The following is a 15,225-nucleotide window of genomic DNA, read 5'->3' as shown; positions in this document are numbered from 1 at the left end:
TGGTGCCTGTACCCTGATCTCAAGGCACGTATTACCTCCTTGCTTTTGCAAAGGCTCATTGAGGTTAAGGGGCTAGCTGGAAGTTACTCAGCAAGGGGTTGAGTACAGAAGTCTGTGGCTCTCCAGCCATTATAGAACTTGCCAATAAACAGAAAGTGGACCAGGATTCAGGAGACCTGAATTCCAGTCCTTGCTCTGCCACTGACTGGTGTGGGGGCAGAAACTGCCATCTCTCTGGGCCTCAATTTGCTCACCGGCACCCATCTTGCAATTCCGTGGGTCTCACTTAATATTTGAACGTAGATTTTAGCAAAGGCACGTGTTTTGCTACTGCATGTACCGTTTACGGCTGACTCCCTCCGAGCTTTATTTCTTCCTCGTTTATGGAATGACCCAGGTTTGGCCTTTAAAAATTAAAATATTAAATAAAAGAGAATCGTTTCTGTTTATTTGCTACTTTATTTGCCAGAGGGGGCTTGCTTGGGAGAGAGTATTTTCCTTCGGAGCCAGGCTGCTGGGCATGCAGGTTCCGGGGTCTCCCTCGAGTAGGAGGGTCTCCCAGTTTCATTCACCTTCTCCCCAGAGTGGGCTGTCATTTGTCTGCGGAAAAGCAGAGGAGGTCTGCAGCTCAGTAACTGTCAACAGGACTTCTATACCTGCCTGCAGACTGAGGGGGGAGGGGGCGCCCCCAGGGGGAGGTTGGGCCAGGCTTCTGGAAGCTCTCTGCCTCTAGCTTTCTCTGTAGCCTGGGGCAAGTCATTTAACCTTCCCATTCTTCCACCTCCGAACACCAACTCCCCGCCTCTCTCCTCTCCTCCTGGGGACTGTGAGAAGTAATTAGTGGCTGTTTGTCAGACAAGTCCTAGCTTTGCACAAGTGACTCAGGCAGACCTTGAACCGGACAAGGCCACGTGGAGCTCAGAACTTCGATTTGTAGAACAGATCAAGAAAATGCAGGCTTTTGTGGCCAGACCGTTCCAGGATTTCCTTCAGGGGCACTGCCCAGCCTGGGTGGTCTGGGGCAGGGGGAGGGTTGGGTGGGTTGTGGTGGTCAGCTCTGCCAGGAGGCTGTTTGGGGAAGGGGCCTGAGCCCCGGGGGCGGGGCCTTGAGACCCCCCTGGCTGGGGAACTGGGCCTGCTTGGTTGCCAGAAGCCATCTGAGCCTGCCCTGCTCTGGGATTAGGCTCCCCCCAGAGACAGCGGGGAGGTGGGAGGGCACCCTTTCCCCGAGAAGACAGCTTCATGTTCTCAAGTGCAAAGCAGAAAAAACAAATCACCGTCCCCAAGCCCTGCTCAGATGCACTCCGGGGATATTAACGCCCCAGCCGCAGAGGCGCCCGGCCTCCCATACCGCTCTGGGCAGGCAGAAGCACCTCACTCAGCAGCCCTTCCAGGGCGGCCCGGTACTTTTCCAGCTGCCTGGAGTTCATCCTCGTTCCAATTTCCACAGGAGCAGTCAGCTGTGAAATAAGGCAGAGTTAACAAGAAGGAAGAGACACGGAGAGCGCCATTAACCCCTGGGCGCCTTACAGGTGGCAGGGGGAACTGCCAGGAGCCACACCACCCTGCGGCCCCGTTCTGCCCAATCCTCTGGGAGCCATGGCCTTCCAGGGCCAGGCAGGGACTTCTGTCACCTCCCCCCAACTCAAACCAGGGGCCCAGGGCCTGGGAGTCCCCCAGACTTGCTGGGGGGGGGGGAGGGGACAATCAATATACCTCCCCCTGTGGGGAAGCTGGGACAGGAGGGGAGAGTCTGCAGGAACCCATCACCCCCACCCCACCCCGCGCTTTTCATGTGGGAAGACACTCTCCCTCCCCCTTCTCCTGAGTAATGATAACTAGCACCGTGGAGCCTTAGAGCGCAGGCGCTGTTCTAAATGCTTCGTGTCTATTCAGCCTCTCAATAACCCTGTGACGTAGAGACCATCAGTGTCCCCATTCTGCAGAGGAGGAAATGGAAGACAAAGCGGTAGGATAACTTGCTCAAAGCCACGCAGGGACTGAGTAGCCGAGGGAGAAGGTGTTGAACCCAGCCAGCCCGACTCCAGGGTCTGTGCCCATGACCACCAGGCAACTCTTTCTCAAGCACTGCGGGGCCACGGGCGAGACTCCAGAGTTGCTGTATGGAGGCTCATCATCGAAAGAGGTGGTCGTGGCAGAGCGGGGGGAGCTGACTGAGCTTGCTGTCACCCTCGGAGCTTCTTGCTTCAGTGGTCTTGGTCTGCAAACCAGCCGGCAGACTAGGGCATTGCCTGCCTGTCTGGAGAGCTGCGACAGAGGAGTCCCAGGCCCCCCTGCACCCCCCAGTGGCGGTGGGAAATGGGCCTGGGATGCCTGAAGGGCAAGCAGAGGGTCTCCGTGGGCTCTGGCCTCCAGCCCTGCCCCTGTCCTTCCCTTGCCATAGTTATGCCTTTCTCTAGGCATCAGTGTCCTCCCATTACATGAGGAGGCTGGGCGGAATGATCCGGAAAGGACCTGCTGGCCTGTATATGGTGTTCTAGGGAGATGGAAAGGGGACGATGGTACCTCACCCTCAGCCTCCGAGAGGTGTTCCACAGGATATGACATGTGCTTTACACTGCCTCGGGTGCGTTTCCAGAGAGTTCTGAACCACTCACCCCCAGTTCCTCCTGGGGAGCCCAAGGAGCGTATGAGAAGGAAAGGCACGCTCCCCTAACTGTGCCACCCAGTGTGGTGACAGCCCCAAGGAGGCCATGACTGATCTCCCTGTTTATGGACAGTGCACAGTGGCAACATCGAAAGATCACTGGCTGGTGTCCTGAGAAGGCTGAGGCGTGAAGTCCAGCTCAGTTTTGCCCTGACTGCTGTGTGACCTTGGCAAGGCCCTCATTCTCTCTGTGTTATCAGTCTCTTCCCCTCCCAGGCCCTTTTCCAGGAAGGGTCCCCCCCACCTCAGTCCTGGGACTCCTTCCTTCTCCATCCATACCTACCCACTTAAGGATCCCACTGTCCTGGCCTGAAACTCCAGCTAATTGCTGATGCCTCCCACACTGATGTCCCCAGCCCTGAGAACTCCTGAAGTCCAGACAGCTGTATCTACCTGCCCGTGCGATGCCTCCACCTGGATGCCCACCAGGTGTCTTACAGTTCACAGGTCCTGTCTGACCTCCTGGCCTTCTGCCTGTCATCCCGCAGCCGACCATGGGCTTCGCTGTCTCCATCCTTCCTGGTCTTCCGGCCCCAAACCTTGAAGTCCGTTTTTACTTTTCCCTTTCTTCATACCCTACATTCATTCTTTCAGCAAATCCTCAGAGCTTCTAATGCTAAATTATTTCCAGAACCTGACCACTTTGCTCTGCCTCTACCATGACCACCCTGGGCTCTCGGATGCTCTGGTAAACTCCTCGGTGGTCTCCCAAATCATGCCCTTGCCCCTTTGGGCTGTTCTCAACACGGAAGCAGGAGAGACTCTTCTAAAATGTGAATCTGATCATGTCCCTCCTCTGCTCCAAAGCCCCCAGCGGCTCCCACCTCAGCAGAGGGAAAGCAAAATCCAAACAATAGCCTACAAAGTCCACTATCTGGTCTCCCCTCCCACTTCCTCCCCGACTCCCTCTGCTCCAGCCACTCCAGCCTCTGCACTGTTCTTCTGCATTGTTCCCAGAATGCACCAGGCCTCCTCCTACCCCGGGGCCTTTGCATTGACTGTTCCTGCCACCTGGAATGCTCTTCCCCCAGGCAGCCTTATGGTCCTCTGCCTCACTGTCTCCAGGCACTGATACCATCTACTCGGGAAGCCTGCTCTGAGCAGTTGCATCCCATCCGGCTCCATTCCCTGCCTTAATTTCCCCTGCAGCACCTGTTAGGACCGACCACATAACGACGTTGGCTTATTTATTCTGTCTGTAGTCTGCTGCCTATCCTTCTGGCATCTCAGTTCCAGTCTCCCACTGAGGTGTGAGCCTCACGAGCTCAGAGGATGTATCTGTTTTGTTCACCGCCCTAATGCCAGGGCTGGCCCAGAACCGAGCCGTGCTTCACACTGCGGGCTCCGTGTATTCTCCTCACTTGAATAAACGAGTCTGTGAAGTTAAAGAGCCACGAGTTTGTCCATTGCGGCTCTTTAACTTGCGCTCACTCATCCTGAGTCAGCGCTGCAGGCCCCGGGCCCGGGGTCTTGACGCTGTGGTCGTCTCCTAGGGCACCCTGGTCTTCTGTCTCCTAGTGGCCGCGGCTGCCCTCTGACTGGTCTGCCTCCGCTCGTGCTGCCCCAGATCTTTCTAAGTTGGATGAGAGGACTTTCCTGCTGTGAACCCCCCAGTGACCCCAATGACATGGTGCCTGGGCCACTAGGGCCTGCCAATCTCTTGTTCTCTCCCAAGTGTGCCCTGCCCTTGCGGGCCCCACACCTACCACGTGCTTCCCATGCAGGGCCTGTGCCCTCATTTTCCTTCTGTGATGTTCTTGCTCTAGCTCTTTGCATGAGAGGCTCCTTCTCATCATTCTGGTTTCAAAGCAAAGAAATTTGAGGCCTCCTCTCAGAGGCCTCCCAGCCAAAGCAGTGCTCCCAGCCCCCACCCCCTCACCCTCTATCATGTCTCCTTATTTGGTGCTGGAAATGGTTTACTGTCTCATTGTTGGTGGCTGTGTCTCTCCTAGGATGGAGCTTGTTGCCTGAATGTCTGGTTTGCTGCCGTGTTCTAGAACAATCCGTAGCTGGCCAAGGGCACCCTTCCCCACACTGGATTTCTCTGCACTGTCCCCCCGTCTGCTCACCTTGATAACTTGGTTTTCTTCTTCCTCTGTGGGCTCCGTAGGGTCCAGAGGACCCTCTTCCTCGGACCTCTGCTGTACAATCAGGGATTTCTTTTGCCCTTTGTTCCGCTCCTTTTCCTAAGGGCAGAGCACAAAATTGCACAAAGCCTTCCATCTCTCATCGCCCAGATGGCCCTCGCCTGGCTCTGCCTGAGGTGCTAAGTCGCTTGAGCTTTCCACAGGCCAGAATTCTCCCAGTGCTCAACACAAAGAATTCCAGAAACCCAACGGCTTACAAATGGCCCTGAGACTGCCCACTAACAGGTCAACTTGAAGAAGAATCCATTCCCTTGTGGTTCGAGCGTCGTACCCAGGTTGTTACTGTTAATTAAGTTAAAATGCTGAAAATAATGGCTGCCCTTCATGCATATTAAGTGTGGAAATGTGTTTTTCTTCGCAGAGAGCCCATAAAAAAGGTGGCAAGACAGCCTCGCCTGGGAGGGCACCATGGGGCGGCCCAGAAACTGGAGTCCCTGGGAGGTGATTTATAAGAGGCAAGGCAGGGAGATGAATTATGGAGGAAGGAGCTTGCAGTGTCTTCACAGACATCCCGGTGCCTGGCAATCCTGAGGAGCAGAGGCGCAGAGCGGAGAAACGCAAAGCGTCCTTTGGTTACCATTTTGCTAGTTTACGTTCTACCGAGGTTGACTGTTACGGCCCAGGCCCAAACCTGACGTGGCGTCCTGCCTGCGGGGTCCCGGGACACCTAGATCAGACACGCCTCATGCCTTTGGCTTCTCTAATGACACCCTTGGGATTCAGCTCTGGGCCTTTGCCTGAGACACGGTGATTCTAGAACAATTGTCCCTTCCGGAGAGGAAGCCAGTGGCAGAGATTGTATGTTTAGGGCACCTGCTGTTTCTCCTCCGTATTTCCATGTCTAGCCCTGAGGAAGGGGAGCTGAGGCCGGCCTTGCCTCAGGACAAGGACACCGGCCACTGGGAATGTGGAAGCTTGCCCTGGATAGAGTATGTAGGTCCAGGGGCCACACGGCCTCCCAGAGCACGGATTCTCGTACTTGTCCCTATTGGAGCCTCAGTCTCAGACAGGTGGGGAAGTCCCGTTTAGCAACTCAGGTCAAAGAGAAGCAAATGTCTGCACAAGATACTCAGAACACGTTGACCTGGGTCTGGCAATCCAGTTTTCCAGAGGCCCCACCACCTGAGTTCTATTAAGCCTGTCTTGTTTCCTTCTGGGTTTTAAAGAGGAGGCTCTGGCCAGCACTCCATGGAGGACCAACCCCCCCTTCTTCTCCCTGAACACCCCTGCTCAGTTCTCACCTTTTCCGTTCCGCCATCCGCCAGCCCAGGGAGGCTTCTCCCGCCTCTGAACTTAGCACTTAACCATCAGCATTACTTACTGGGCAATTAATTCTGTCCTGCCTTGTGCCATGTCCCTTTTGTTTTCTATGGTTAGTGAATTTTTCATATGTTTGTATTTTGGCTCCTAAGCCTGCTTGGCTTCTCACCAGGGGTGGCCCTTTGTGCTACAGAGATGGTCAGCAAATATGTATCGGCTTGCTAATTGAAAACTTCCTCTGAAGGATGGGCGGGGTGGGAAAAGATGTCCCCTGTGGGAGCCACTGTCACCTTTGATTGGTGCCAGTGGGGAATGAAGGTGGCAGGGAAGCCGCTGGAGTTTGGGGTTAGCCTGGGTCTGGGTCCTTCATGCTCCCCTCAATGTCACGGGGATAGCTGATTAAACATGAGTTTTCCAAAGGGACACTTGTGCCTTAGAGAGACTCACGCCACCTCCGTGGTGAGCAGGGCTGTGAGTCACTTGGGCCACACTGGGGAGGCAGGCAGCCCCCGGGGGTTTCCTACCCGAAACCTCTGGAGCTCGCTGTGGGTGAAGATGGGAACGAAGGCTTCTGTCTGGGAGGCCAGCATGGTGGCCACGTGCACCAGCAGCAGTGCAGCCACCACCTTGCGGGACACCATCCTGTAGCTGGACAACGACAAGAAGCTCCTGTCATCAGGTTTAGGGCGCACACCCTGCCTATAGCTGTGGCCTTGAGCAAGCCGCTCAGCCTCTCCTGATGTGGGCCGGGTACAGGGCTTTCTTTACCAGAGGAGCTCAGAGCCCCTCCTCTGCCCCAGAGCCAGGAGCGGCTGCCCGGCCTCTGTCACACACTGGGGGAGAGGCACTCCACACGCCACCCACCCTCGTTGTTACCAGTGAGGTCTTCCAAAGCCAGCTTGGCTCATGAAGGGGGTAGGGACCCCGTGTCTCAGAAGAAAAACTTGGGATTATCAACAGAATTGAGCCCCAAGATGCAGGGAGCCCTCACTGCTCCCTGAGCTGATTAGGATGATGAAAGGGATGGACCCAGGCTCAGATGACCCTGGCTCTCCCCGGGAGCGCCAGGCAAAGACCTTGGGTCTGAAGAAGAAGAGGCTGGAACCCTTTGCCGAGGTGAAGGCAGAGCCAGATGGAAATTTTCGACAGGGAACAGCATCCCCGAGCTGGGAGTGGGGTCTCCACCCCTGTGGAGCTCAAGACTCTCTTGAGCTCCAGCCATCTAGAAACAATAAGGAGTTCACCTCTGCCCTGCACCTCCCTGCCCCCCACCTTGGAATGCCATGACTGCTGGGGGTGCCTGCATGTCTCTGTGCCTGCCTGGGGCCTCCCGTGTCCCAGGATGTGAGTGTGTTTGGAATGGTGGGCAGGAAGCTGGGCAAGCCACAGTTGTCAGGGACCAGGCAGGTATGGTGACCTCAAGAGTGCAAAGGCTTGAGAAATGGGATCAGGGGGTGCCTGGGTGGCTCAATCGGTTGAGCATCCCACTCTTGATTTCAGCTCAAGTTGTGATCTCAGGATCGTGGGTTCAAGCCCTGCATTGGGTTCTGCACTGAGCATGGAGCCTGCTTGAGCTTCTCTCTCTGCCCCTCCCCTGCTCGCAAGCTCTCTCTCTCAAAAGAAAAAAAAGAGAAAAAGAAGAAAAAGAGGTGCAGTCAGTTTGGCAGACTTGGGGCCCTGTCAGGATGGTCCCGTAGCAGGGGTTGGGGGAGGGCTCTGCCTGCTTGGTGCCACCCTTAGTTGATTCCGTAATTACCCTGGTGCTCAGTGTCCCCTCCCAAGCCCTGTCCTACATGATCCTCGCACTCACCTGGGAGCAGGTTCAGTCTGGGGGCGGGAGAAGACTTAGAGAGGCCAAGACCTAGAGAGGGGCCAGGCCCCAGAGCGAGGTGGGGACCCCAGGGGCAGCCCCTGCTGCAGCCGGAGTGGGGGTGATCACAGGGTTGCAGATCAAGAGCTTTGGGGGAGTTGGCCCGGGGCAGAACCCTGGACTGTTCTCTAAGCTTCTCTACAGGTCCAACCCCAAATCCTCTTCTGTAGAGAATCTTCTAAGCCTGTGGGCTTGCATCCTGCCTCCCCACCCCCCACCCCCCCGTGGGACCTGTCTCCTCAGTCATCTGCAGCCACCTCTCTGAAGCAGGACACTCCCTCTGCCTTATTTCGATCTTTCTGTCCCCGTCCTATTTTCTCTCTCCATCTGGTGAACACTCCATGATAAAGGATGAGAGAGCTCAGGCAGCCAAAGCCTCCCATGTCAGCTGCATACAGATTCCTAGTGGGGTCAGAAGACCGCTCACCCACCGAAGGCGCCTCTTGGGAAGCCGAAACCCCGGCAGAGAGGATGGGCGGGGGTGGTGAGCTCCCAGGCACTATCCCCCTCCCTGTTCCTATGCTTCCCCTTTGGCGTCTGTGGAGCCCCGATCTCCCTCCCAGCGGGGACGGATATGTCACATTTATGGTATCCCATTTCCTTCACAGAGATGCTATAGAGCCCTTTTCATTCCGGTGTTCTCATTTAATTCACTCCATAAGAATCAATAAAAACTTTAAATAAAAAAAGGCAAAATCCAATTGCTGCTCATTTTCTTGATCCAACTGGCAGTTGGCATGTCACCTACATTCATTTGTGTTTCTGGGAGCTCGGAGTGGGAGAGCTTTTTACTGTATGATGAGATAGTGACTTCCCTTTTCCATCTCCAGCGATGGGGCTCCAGCCTTGCAGTGATCAGCTCTGGATGAGGGGGTGCCCGTCTCCTCCCTCCCCTTCTTGGCAGCCGGACCTGGTTAGTTTTGCCCCTTCCTATACTCTCCCTAGAGACCAGCCCCCTCCTGGACTTTCCAGAGCAAAGCCTTCATGTCAAGTGGGGTCCTGGGTCCATGCTGAGCTCTGGCTTAGGCTCCTGGCCTGCGGTCAAGGGCACCACGGCACCACGCAGCCCAGAGAGCCTCTCTTTTGCCAGGACTTGCACCCACCAGCTCCTCCCTCCAGTTTCCGTGCCTCCGGGCTGTCCTGCCTTTGCTCGCTCTATGTGGGGCTTCAACCTGCTACTCCGGAAATTAGCTCTGGGCTATCAGTCCGAAGCCTCGCTAAGTATTTGAAGGCGGTAGAGGGACGTAGGGAAGAGCTCTGGACTGGGCTGGCTCTTCTCACACCACTGTTCTGCCCTGGGGCTCAGGCTGAACTCCCTGCCCCCCACCCCCCTTTCTTCTGTGGCTACTCACAGCAGCGCAGTCTGGGTGGCACTGGTGTCCTCCGTCTCTGCCCCTCCGTTGGTATCTGGCTTATCTGACTGGCCCTTATATCTGCTATCTGGCTGGTCTGCAGCACCCTTGAGCCCTCCCTTGGGAGCCCATTAACCTTTGGCCACACCCTGGGGGCTTTGGGTGGGGAGCCTGGATTCTCGAAGCTCATGGAAACAACACGTTGTCGTCGTGGACTTCTGGGGCTCTCCCGGAAGGCGACAGTAAGGATGTGGAGGCCAGCTCCCACCCAGATGGCACTTTCCCATCCACTTAGAACTTAGCTGCCGCTCAGAGGGTCGTCTTAACAAAAGCCCTTTCTTTTTTTGTTAACTTAAATATATGATGCTGTGAGTGTCTTCAGGCCAGCTTTTTAGCGATCAGATTCTCTGTAGGGCTGTCAGAGAGAGTGCTGTCTTAGAAAGATAACTTGTCTTCAGCCTTCCTCCCCTAAGCCCCTCACGAAAGAAAGAAAGGGCTCAGGAGTGTATGGCATTTTAAAGCGACTAATGAAAAGACAATGACAGTCTAGACCCAGGGCTGTGGAGCAACAGAGGCTCCGTGGGAGCCCGGGAAATGTGTAAGGCGTGTGCTACAGAAGTCGTATAGGCACGTAGCTTAAATGGGGAGATGAGACAGCTATCTGGGAACAGTTCATGGTACTTGTGTAATTCAAATGGTAAATTGAAGGATTTAAACAGGGAAGAGATGAATGTAATCTGGAGTTTGCTGCTGCTGCTGCTGGCCAGTGCCGTTTCTGGAACCTGGTGGCACCTCTGGCACCACTCATGGAATGCTTGACATGCGTGTTCTAATCAAGTCTCAGTGATGCCATGACGTTGGTGCTCTTACTTGTCCCATTTTACAGATAAGGAAACCGAGGCACAATTAAATAGCTCCTCTGTGACCCCACTGCAAGGTCTCTCTTTCTTTTTAAGTAAGCTCTACCCTCAATGTGGGGCTCAAACTCACAACCCCAAGATTAAGAGGTGCATGCTCTACCAACTGAGTCAGCCAGGCATCCCCAAAGTCTCTCTACACAAGGGTCGAGGCCGGACGTGGGGGCCTCTGGGATGCAGAGCATACACAGGTGCAAAGGGTGGCATAGGATGGCGAAGTCACAGGAAGTCCCCTGTGGGTTGGGAGAGGGCCATTGTGGGATCCTTAGGAACCAAGTGTGGGAGTTCTTAGGAACCAAGCAGAAGGATTTGGATTTGATGGGGAGAGAAACAGAGGCCCTCAGAGTGCTTTGAAGGGGCTTAGTGATTGGGCCCAGTCATCTGGGCAGGGCGAGGAGAGGCTGGGAGGAGGCTGGGGCAGACTGAAGGTGAGGTCCAGAGGGTCTGGGCGAGCAAAGGCCATTTCCCCAGGAGAACCTCACTGGTCATTAGCACCTTCCAGAGAAGCTGCCCCAAACATCCAGATGTTGCTTCTTGTTGCCTCTTGTCCAGGAACCTCTCCCCGGTCAGTCCTCCAGTCTGCCCTGGCTTTTCCTCTCAGAAAGAAACCAGTGTTTGCAGGCGCTTCAAACCCAACCCCACATAACCTCTAAACCCCCTGCTCAGCCAGGTGTCGAGCCAGCAGGGTCTCTGCATTCTGCTCCGATGCCGGGTCAGACCTCCGCTCACTGGATTGCTGCCTGTTGTCAGACGTGTGCACTGGGTGTCTGCAGTCTTCGAGATTTATCGCAGAGGAATTAGAGCTTGAAATGCCAAGGGCTTGGAACTGAGATGCCACTCCCTTCCCTGCCCCAAGTTGCAGGAGTGGCTTTTAGGATGAGGTCACAGACCTTGGTGGGGACAAGGTTAGCACGAGGGCAAGGAAGGAGCTCACCACCCTCCCAGGCTCTGCGAGGCTCAGCCTCCACTATGGACTCGTATGGGGGGACAGATCAGTTTCTGCATCTCTAACGCATAGACCAGGGTCAGGCCAACTATGGCCCATGACCCAAATCCTACCTGCCACTAATTTTTACATAGCTTATCAGCTACAAGTAGTTTTTACATTTTAAAATAATTCTTAAAAATCAAAGGAAGAATAATATTTAGTGATAGGTGAAATTCCAATTTCTATGCCCATAAATAAGGTTTTATTGGAATACAGCCACTGCCATTCATTTGTTTATTGTCTATGGCTGCTTTGGGGCTACAACAACAGAGACGAATAGCTGGACAGAGACATTAAGACCCACAAAGCTGAAAATATTTATTATGTGGGCCTTCTAAAAAGAGTTTGCTTACCCCTGACCTCGACAGTGTCTGGAGTGTGTAAGGTGCTTGATATGTAAAAAAAAAAAAAAACAACAGCCAGACATCAGCTTTTTGCAATCTCACAACATGCTCTGTGAGGCTGGTGTGAATATTATTCCACTTTACAGATGGGAAAACTGAGGTGAAATAATGGGTGCAAGGTCACAGCTACTAAAATGGCAGGGCCAGGATTCAAAATCTGGTTTCAGAGTCCACTGTGCTTTTTTGCCACTTGATGTTTGATGAGTGAGCACTTAGGATGCCCATAGCTGGGGAAGGCTCTTAACAGTGAGTGCCTTGTAGAAATTCCACAGACCTGGCACGTTTTCCTAAGCCAGCCCCCCGCAAGGTGTGTGAGCATGATGCAGTCTGAGCTCACCAACCGGGACAAGTTCAGGTTGCTCTTGTGTGTTGTTAGCTTTGGAGAGGCCAGACCTGTACCTGGGGAGGGCTGCAAATGGTGGGCCAGGCCGTTACCAAACACAAGGGGAAATTCAAAACCTCTTCCCATCACTTCTCTACACCAGGGCTCTGAGACCTGGGCCCTGCCTCTGCTGGGCCAGTCCGGCCTCTGGTCCAGAGACACTCTGTCTGAGAAATGATAGGAATCTCAGAACAGGAGACAGGTTGGCAATGAGAAATGGGGAGAAGGGAGGTGCTGGAAACAGTAAATAATCTGGGATCAATATTCTGGGCGTGAACTGCATTATCCCGGATCTTGCCCGTGATTCAGTACTTCTGATCCAAGCAATTTGCAGTCTTGCAGTATGATACCTGCAGTTTGCTCTGGAAGAAAGGCAAATCAGGGTTCACAGTGAGCTACTCCTTGTAATGCAGAGGAGAACGCGACTGATGGGGGGCTCTGCTCTGGGGTTACAACCTGCAAAGGATGAAGGAGCCTCTCCTTCATACCCCTCTTGGCTGCAGATCTTGAAGGTCAGCCCCTTAGGGAAAGCCTCTCACCGGGAAAATGTCTTCTCTCTCCTCTCTGTCGGGTGCCTTGGCCCTTGATGTGTATTTTCCACCGTCACGGATGGTGCTTCAGAAGCGAGAGATGCAGGGGTAACAAGCCTAACAATGACTACTTTGTCTTTACCATGTACACCTTCTCTCCCTACAAATGCCCAATTAGTGGCTATTTCTCCTGCTAGAAACTGGACAAAAATAAAAGGAAGGCGTAATCTGATGTCCTTCATTCTCCAAATGGGAATTGCCACTGATGTGCAGCGGTTGAAACAGGGGGGAGGCAAAAAACCCAACCCCAAGTCCAGGAAAGGAAGTCCACAGCACTCAGAGGAAACGACTCTAACCACACGTGGGCACTTGATTGCCTCTTTCCCCCATGTTGGGCAGAAGTATTAGCCGTTAAGCTCTCCTCTCCTCCTGACCTTGAAAATATTGTTTGCTGGGTACTGCCATAACATCTTCATTAATGGCCTGGAACAGGGAGGCAACGGCATGTTAATTAAATTTGCAGATGATACTAAGTTGGGAGATATAACAAACATCAGGAGGACAGAGACCTAATATGAGAAGACGTTGGGAGCTTAGAACTACAAGCTGGAAAAGGCCAGGTGAGCTGCTGGACATATGTCATCAAGGCCCCGGGGACACGGGATGAGGAAGTGGAGGGTGAGGAGAGGCCAGCAAAGAAGGAAAGCTGCGGCTGGGGGCCCTTGGGGGGGAGGCATGGAGGCTCATGCATTGCTGTATTTTCCAGATGGTTCCCTCAAAGAGGCAGAGGACGGTGGCCATGGAAGACAGAGTTCAGATGAGTCAAAATAGCCCCGGGATTGCTGGGAGTGCCAAAGCTTAAGGTATAAAAATGAAAAATGAAAGGTTTCGAAAAGGCCGGCTTGCCCAGAACGCTGGTAAGAATTAAATGTGCATTGCTGACGTTAAGCGAAGGCCAAAGAGAGGCAAAGAACACAGCGTCAAGGGCCGGAGCGGTGCGGGGTGGGGGTGGGAGTGGAGGTGGGGGCGAGGGGAGGAGGGGCGGGATGGCTGTGGCTCTGCCTCCAGCCGTCCCTCGTGGAGCTAGAGGTGTGTGACTGGGCTCATGAGCAAAAATACTAGCTGATGGTGATGCCATTTGAAACTAGGGCAAGCAAAGCACTGAGAGATGTATTTTAGGCAACAACTGTGCCCTGGCCCATGGGACGCGGGCTTTGGTGACCTGTGGGGTATTTTTATTCTTTTCCTTCTACGGCTCAGGGTCTTTTTTCAGAAGTCACAAATGATTTGTCGAGAAATGATACACAGCAGACACCATACGCCAAGAACCCCTGGTGTAGAAATAGTGTGCGTAGAAAGGAAAACAAACTCGGAGAGGGTCCGTCCAGAATTAATGTCCAATTTGTTGAGCTTCTTGTGTGTTACATCTGATACTTGAATTAACATTCCTGCATCTCCGATTTCCTGTTGAGTCCATTCAACGTGCACCAACAACCTGGACCCAAAACAATCCAATAAAATGCTTTCTCGTTCCGTTCAGCTTTGTGGACTATTGACAGTGTGCACAGAACTTGGGGACTCGGTTGAGTTTTACAATAGCATTCCTGCCGACTTCCCGGTCAATACTTCCCCGGGTGGTTAATATACTCCTAGAAATGTCCCAGTCACTAACTTGCTTCTGGGTTCCCTTTCTATTTATGGGGGTTTATCACAAAAGCTGCTGCTATAAAACTTCAAAAAGAGGTCACATAACTTTTTTTCCAGGGACAGGATGCAGGTGCTAAGAGCTGGGTCTATGGGTTGACTTTGGTGGGATTTGTTTTTTCTGTTCTTTCTGTTAATTGAGCTGGTGACATCAAGTCTCCTTGTAATTGAATTTTAAACATATGTATTTATATTTTTATGGAGATGATGGATGTGTGTGAAGAGAAAGCAGATGGCTTTGGAAGTGACGAATTAACTATAAGGGAAGGCAAAGCCTCTGTTTTCTCTTCAACTCCTTCAGGGCAGGCGGCTCCCAGCACCCTGATCCGAGGGCACGAGGCACTGGAACACAGAGGCAGGGACAGCTGACACATTTTCATAAATGATTAAGGAAGTCTGTGGTTGAGAAAAGTTTGTGCTTTCATGTTTAAGAAGGGAAAAAGTCTCAGTAGAGGTTTTACGCCACGTGGATGGAAGCCAAAATCATTTCAAATGTCAGCCTAATCGGGGTAGATTCAGGTAAAAGGAGCTGGCGGTCCAAACTTTTTTCTTCCATTGCATCACCCGACCTCAGCGCTTGACTCCCCCACATCTGCTGGGCTGATGGGTTTTGGATTTGGGGGGCTGCCAGTGGCTGCTAATGGGAACAGCGGGTCACATGCAGCTTCTGCGGTTGACAGCTGTGGCAGTCACACAGACCTTCTTCCCATCAGCCCACTCAGGAGGCGAGTGGCAGGGCAAGGAGGGGATTCTGTTTCCTCTGGGGTCCTTGGCTAGGGCTGGGTGGCCAGGTGGGGTGTGGACAAGTGTGGTGGATGGCGGATGGGGGTGAGTTCACCCAGGAATTGAGCAGAAATTGTTTGCTGCTCCGGTCTGCCGCTCAGGAACCATTCGTAGCTCCAGCCCCTTCAGAGATGTCTGCCTGTGCAGAGACCTGTTCTGCCACCACACTGAGCAGGCTCCTCAGGTCCTAAACCCTTGCGGTCTCTTGTGTGCCATATCT

At 53.5% G+C, this 15,225-nt stretch overlaps 1 protein-coding gene across 1 annotated transcript; it reads right to left on the bottom strand.

The window, feature by feature from the left end:
* Positions 1 to 442: 442 nt before the first annotated feature.
* Positions 443 to 9,341, bottom strand: MLN (motilin). The gene is made up of 5 exons (XM_039241808.1): positions 9,298 to 9,341; positions 6,600 to 6,723; positions 4,738 to 4,854; positions 1,352 to 1,460; positions 443 to 600 (listed from the first exon to the last, which is right to left on the bottom strand). The coding sequence occupies exons 2-5, from the start codon at positions 6,714 to 6,716 to the stop codon at positions 593 to 595; spliced, it is 351 nt and encodes a 116-aa protein (XP_039097739.1). The 5' UTR covers positions 6,717 to 6,723; positions 9,298 to 9,341; the 3' UTR covers positions 443 to 592.
* Positions 9,342 to 15,225: the final 5,884 nt, after the last annotated feature.

This window comes from Hyaena hyaena, unplaced genomic scaffold, assembly GCF_003009895.1.
Source record: "Hyaena hyaena isolate Hyena2069 unplaced genomic scaffold, ASM300989v1 scaffold_202, whole genome shotgun sequence".
NCBI classification, from domain to species: Eukaryota; Metazoa; Chordata; class Mammalia; order Carnivora; family Hyaenidae; genus Hyaena; species Hyaena hyaena.
The sequence above is the reverse complement of the archived record's forward strand: the minus strand, read 5'-3'. Positions and strand labels throughout refer to the sequence as shown.